This window comes from Mytilus trossulus, chromosome 12 (genome assembly GCF_036588685.1).
Source record: "Mytilus trossulus isolate FHL-02 chromosome 12, PNRI_Mtr1.1.1.hap1, whole genome shotgun sequence".
NCBI classification, from domain to species: Eukaryota; Metazoa; Mollusca; class Bivalvia; order Mytilida; family Mytilidae; genus Mytilus; species Mytilus trossulus.
The window spans coordinates 30,429,082-30,434,652 of record NC_086384.1 but is presented as its reverse complement, the minus strand read 5'-3'; the positions used below and the strand labels follow the sequence as shown (position 1 = coordinate 30,434,652).

Below are 5,571 nucleotides of genomic sequence, written 5' to 3'. Positions count from 1 at the left end.
GTATAATGAAGGGGTTAGTCCTTGGAATTATCATAGTACTGTTTGTCCAAGGTAAGATTAACACTGTTACTTTTGCGTTATTCTACTATACATGGGAATTGCTGATTCATTGTGTTGGTTTTTTAACATCCAGTGGCAAATATATCAGCCATGACTAACGCTCGAAATTGAAGGCATATTTGACAGGGACAGAAACAAAACTTGAATTTACTTTGCGACTAAAATTCTTCATTGAAGCTCATTCTGTTTACATAGATATAAGAAGATGTGGTATGAATGTTAATCAGACAGCTCTCAGGGTGTCTTTGTGTCCTTACAGTCAATTCAGTACCGTTAAGTAAATTTTTAGACAATTTAGTATGCTGTTGATGTGTACAGGGAAATAACAACAACTGCACATAACAGTCTGAACATAAACTGAACTGAACAGATCTTAGATGACTGCAAGCGAAATGTCTGAACATTACCGAATTTACCGCAGTGGATAAGTCAAAACAAAATTACTGAAAGACTTAAAATGACTTAATAATCTATAGTTCAGTCTTTTAAGAGTTGTTCAGATCAAATAACCGTTACATATAAAAAAAAAATTACTTTTGAATTGATGAGAGATCAATTGTCCGTTTATCAATCATACATACAGAATTCTCCTGTTTCTTTGGTAAACTGTTCTTCTCTGCGATATGGAAATCGGTTAATGTACTTTCTTTTGTCTTTAATACTGCTTGTATTAAATTCAGATGATGTGACATGATTGCCATTGAGACCACCATTCACCGGTATTCAACGATTAGCAAAACATATACAGTATAGTTACAGTTTTAGTTGTGAAAGTTTATAATAGGTCAGAATAGGTAAAGCTATAAAAGAACGTTACTTCTTATAAATTGGAATTTTCATAAGATATATGCTTGATCTAGTAACGTTATTTGTAGAAGATTTCTTTAATCATTGTCAATTTGATTACTAATAAACCGTAAAAAAATTTGAAAGAACCGACTTGGAATTACCAACAAGATGGGATTTTGAAAATCGCGAAAATGTTGTCTTTTATTTGATACAAATGGCACAAGAGTGCCAACATAAATTAAAGATTTAACTTATTTCCATCCAGAAGTAAACTTGTCAAACCAAAATAATAACCTTTTGGTAAGTCTTTGGGAACGACCATTTCGCTTTCAGAGCGTTGTGAGGATATGATTTTTTTTCATCTGAAATTGTTTTCCGTACCATATAAGCATCGAACTATTTATTTGCTTGCCTCGAAATATTGTTTAAGAATTAACATTTAATTTATTAGCCAAAATATTCGCATTCTTTTTCATTCTCCTTGATTTGAATATGTATTCTTTTTAGTTTGAAACCAGAACATATTGTTTGGCAATAAAAACCAGAACCACCCTCTTCCTTCCCCTTCAGAGTTAAATGGTTGTTCCCTTACCATTGATCATAGTTAAAAAATAATTAAGTTTTTTTAATTTGAAAATATTACTTTGAAGATTTCGATAAAATAAAACAAATGTTCCTCCATCCAGTGTAGTTACATTCTATGAGTTCACAATTTGTGAGTTAGGTTTATGTAGACGGTTAAATTGTCAAGCATACTTAAAAAAGCATTAGCCAGCTGATGAGGAATGCAGTCATTGTCATATGATTTTTTCACTATTTCTTTTAAGGTATTGCATCTTTAGACAAGGGAACCAGTAAAGCATCGAACAAACAATCCAGGGGAAATATCAAGTTCAGAGCCACTGGATATGAAGATGTAATTAAAAATCATAACCTTCTAGCATCCAGCAAAAGCGGTTCTAAAAAAGACCGGTACAAACCTACTGGATATGAAGATAATAATGTCCAAACTAAAAGATACCAGCCCAATGTTTTAAGCATTACTGGATCTAAAAGTTCTAACAGAATTGGGTATGATAGCTACGAAACGAATAAGTATGACACTAACCAGCAAGGATATGATATCTTAAATTATGGATATGATGACTCTAGCAGTAAAGGATATGAGACATACACACCAGGATATGACGGTTCTAACAATATCAAATATGGGAGAGATAACCAGGGATACGATGTTTCCAATAAGATAAGATATGATACCTACCCGTCAAAACATATCAGTTCAAGCAAGATCGCATATGGAAGCAACACTCAAGGATATGATGATTCCAGTAAGAAAGGGTATGCTACCATGTCTACACCATATGACAGTCCTAGTAAGATCGCTTATGGTAGCAACAGTCAGGAATACGATGTTTCAAGTCAGAAAGGGTATGATACCTACCCGTCAAAACATACCAGTTTAAGCAAGATCGCATATGGAAGCAACACTCAAGGATATGATGATTCCAGTAAGAAAGGGTATGCTACCATGTCTACACCATATGACAGTCCTAGTAAGATCGCTTATGGTAGCAACAGTCAGGAATACGATGTTTCAAGTCAGAAAGGGTATGATACCTACCCGTCAAAACATACCAGTTTAAGCAAGATCGCATATGGAAGCAACACTCAAGGATATGATGATTCCAGTAAGAAAGGGTATGCTACCATGTCTACACCATATGACAGTCCTAGTAAGATCGTGTATGGTAGCAACACTCAGGAATACGATGTTTCCAGTCAGAAAGGGTATAATACATACCCGTCAAAACATATCAGTATAAGCAAGATCGCATATGGAAGCAACACTCAAGGATATGATGATTCCAGTAAGAACAGGTATGAAACCGTTACTAAATCATATGACAGTTCTAGCAAGATCGCATATGGTAGCAACACTCATGAATACGATGTTTCCAGTCAGAAAGGATATAACACCTTCCCTTCATCGTATGTCAGTTCTAGCAAGACAACATATGAGAGTAACAATCAGAGACATGATGATTCCAGTAAGAAAGGATATGGAATTTTCCCTGTGAGCTATAATAATCCCACAAAGAACAAGAAATATGACGCTACTAGAAATAAAGATTATGCCACAAACCCTACACAATATAACAGTCAGAAGGGTTACGACACCTTAAGTAAGGAATATGACAGTTCTAGCAAGATACCATATGTGATCAACAATCAGGGATATGACAAGCCTAGCAAGATTGCATATGGAAGCAGTAATCAGGGATATGATGATTCCAGTAAAAAAGGATATGGTACCAACCCTGTGAGCTATGATAGTTCTATAAATACCGAGAAATATGATGTTTCCAGTAATAAAGGATATGCTACATCCCTTACCCAATATGACAGTCAGAAGGGATATGACACCTTAAGTAAGGGATATGACAGGCCTAGCAAGATTGCATATGGAAGCAACTATCAGGAATATGATGATTCAAGTAAAAAAGGACATGTGACCTACCCTGCCACTAGCTATGCTAAATCTATAAACACCGAGAAATATGATGTTTCCAGTATTAAAGGGTATGACACATACCCTACACAATATGACAGTTCTAGCAAGATAGTATATCTGAGCAACAATCCGGGGTATGATGATTCGAGTAAGAATAGTTATGGTACATACCCTGCGACCTATAGTAATTCTAAAAACACCAAGAACTATGATGTTACCAGTGATAAAGGGTATGACACATACCCTACACAATATGACAGTTCTAGCAAGATAGTGTATCTGAGCAATAATTCGGGGTATGATGATTCGAGTAAGAATAGTTATGGTACATATCCTGCGACATATGATAATTCTAAAAACACCAAGAACTATGATGTTACCAGTGATAAAGGGTATGACACATACCCTACACAATATGACAGTTCTAGCAGGATAGTATATGTGAGCAGCAATCCGGGATATGATGATTCGAGTCGGAAGCTGGGGTATGAAAAATACCCTGCGACCGATGATTATTCAACAAACACTCAGAACTATGATGTTTCCGGTAATAAAGGGTTTGACACATACCCTAAACAACATGACAGTCAGAAGGGATATGTCAGTTCTAGCAAGAAAGTATTTGTGGGCAGCAATCAGGTGTATGATGCTGCCAGTCAGAAGGGATATGATGTTTCCAGTCAGAAGGGATATGATACCTTAAGCCAGGGATATACCAGTTCTGGCAAGAACTCATATGGAAGCAACAACCAGGGATATAATGCGTCTAAAAAGAAAGTGTATGATACCTCAATTCAAAAGTATGACGGTTATAGTAAGAACCAGGGGTACGATATCATGTTTGGGTACGACGGGTCTAGAAAGAAAACTTACGAAAGCAATAGTAAAGGAAACGATGTTTCAAGTAAAAGGTATGATACATATAATCAAGGATATGACGCATATATCAATACCGCATATGAGAGCAATCCAAAGAGATATGATGACGATCATGTCGGATATGACAGCTCTAACCAAACCCAATATAGAAACAACAAACAGGGATATGCTGTATCAAGTAAGAAAGGAATTGATACACCCAGCAAAGAATATGTCGACTCTGGCAAAAACAAACCAACAGGGTACGAAGTTTCTAGTAAAAAAGGATATGTCAGCTCTATCAAAAATAAACCAACAGGATACGTTAGCTCTAGCAAAAACAAACCAACAGGATACGAAGTTTCCAGTAAAAACAAACCAACAGGATACGTCAGCTCTAGCAAAAACAAACCAACAGGATACGTCAGCTCTAGTAAAGACAAACCAACAGGATACGTCAGCTCTAGCAAAAACAAACCAACAGGATACGTTAGCTCTAGCAAAAACAAACCAACAGGATACGAAGTTTCCAGTAAAAAAGGATATGATCCCGTCAGTCAAGGATACAAAAGTCCTAGCAATAACGAATACAACAGTTACAATCAAAAAGTATATGAAAGCAAACCTAAGGGATATGATGACTCCACTAAAAAAGGATACGATAGTTATAGCCTAGAATATGAAAGGTCCAGTCCACAAGTATATGATAGCTTTAAACCGAACTATAAAGGCTCTAATCAGCACGATTATAACAGCTACAGACAGAGAGATGGTGGTTCCACCAAGAAGGGATCTATAAGCTTCAGTCAAGGATATAACTCCAATAAAAAGAAAAATGACGGATATAGCACTGTCATTGACAGTTACAAAGGGAAAGATAAAACAGATTATGATCATGCCACGTATGGAAAAAACGATAATCTGGATTTCGGACTAAACAGTTATGCTATTTATGACATGCGCAGTATTGATAATCAGATCCAAAGCAGTTATGGTAAATACAGCAAAAACAGTTATAACAGGGACGGTGAAAATAACCAGTTTCAAGATACAGGGTACGATACTTATGATAGTTATTTGAACAATGACTATAATAGCTATGGTACCGTTGTAAACGATAAGTATGGGAAAGAAAGTCCGAGGAGATCAGATAGCCGTGATGGCGAATATGACGTAAAACATAATGTACGCCGTGAAAACAGCAATAGAAGATATAGGCCGAGTTCAAGAGGTGCTGAAAGGAAACGAGGATCAACTATCACGAACTATTAGGACTGTGTGTACTAGTTTAACTTAATAAATGGCAAATGTGTGTATATATATGTATGTAAATAAACTAGGCAAACAGA

General features: G+C 36.0%; 1 protein-coding gene across 1 annotated transcript; it reads left to right on the top strand.

The window, feature by feature from the left end:
- On the top strand, positions 1 to 5,571 carry LOC134693785 (ice nucleation protein-like). Its single transcript, XM_063554693.1, has 2 exons — positions 1 to 51; positions 1,677 to 5,571. The coding sequence occupies exons 1-2, from the start codon at positions 6 to 8 to the stop codon at positions 5,492 to 5,494; spliced, it is 3,864 nt and encodes a 1,287-aa protein (XP_063410763.1). The 5' UTR covers positions 1 to 5; the 3' UTR covers positions 5,495 to 5,571.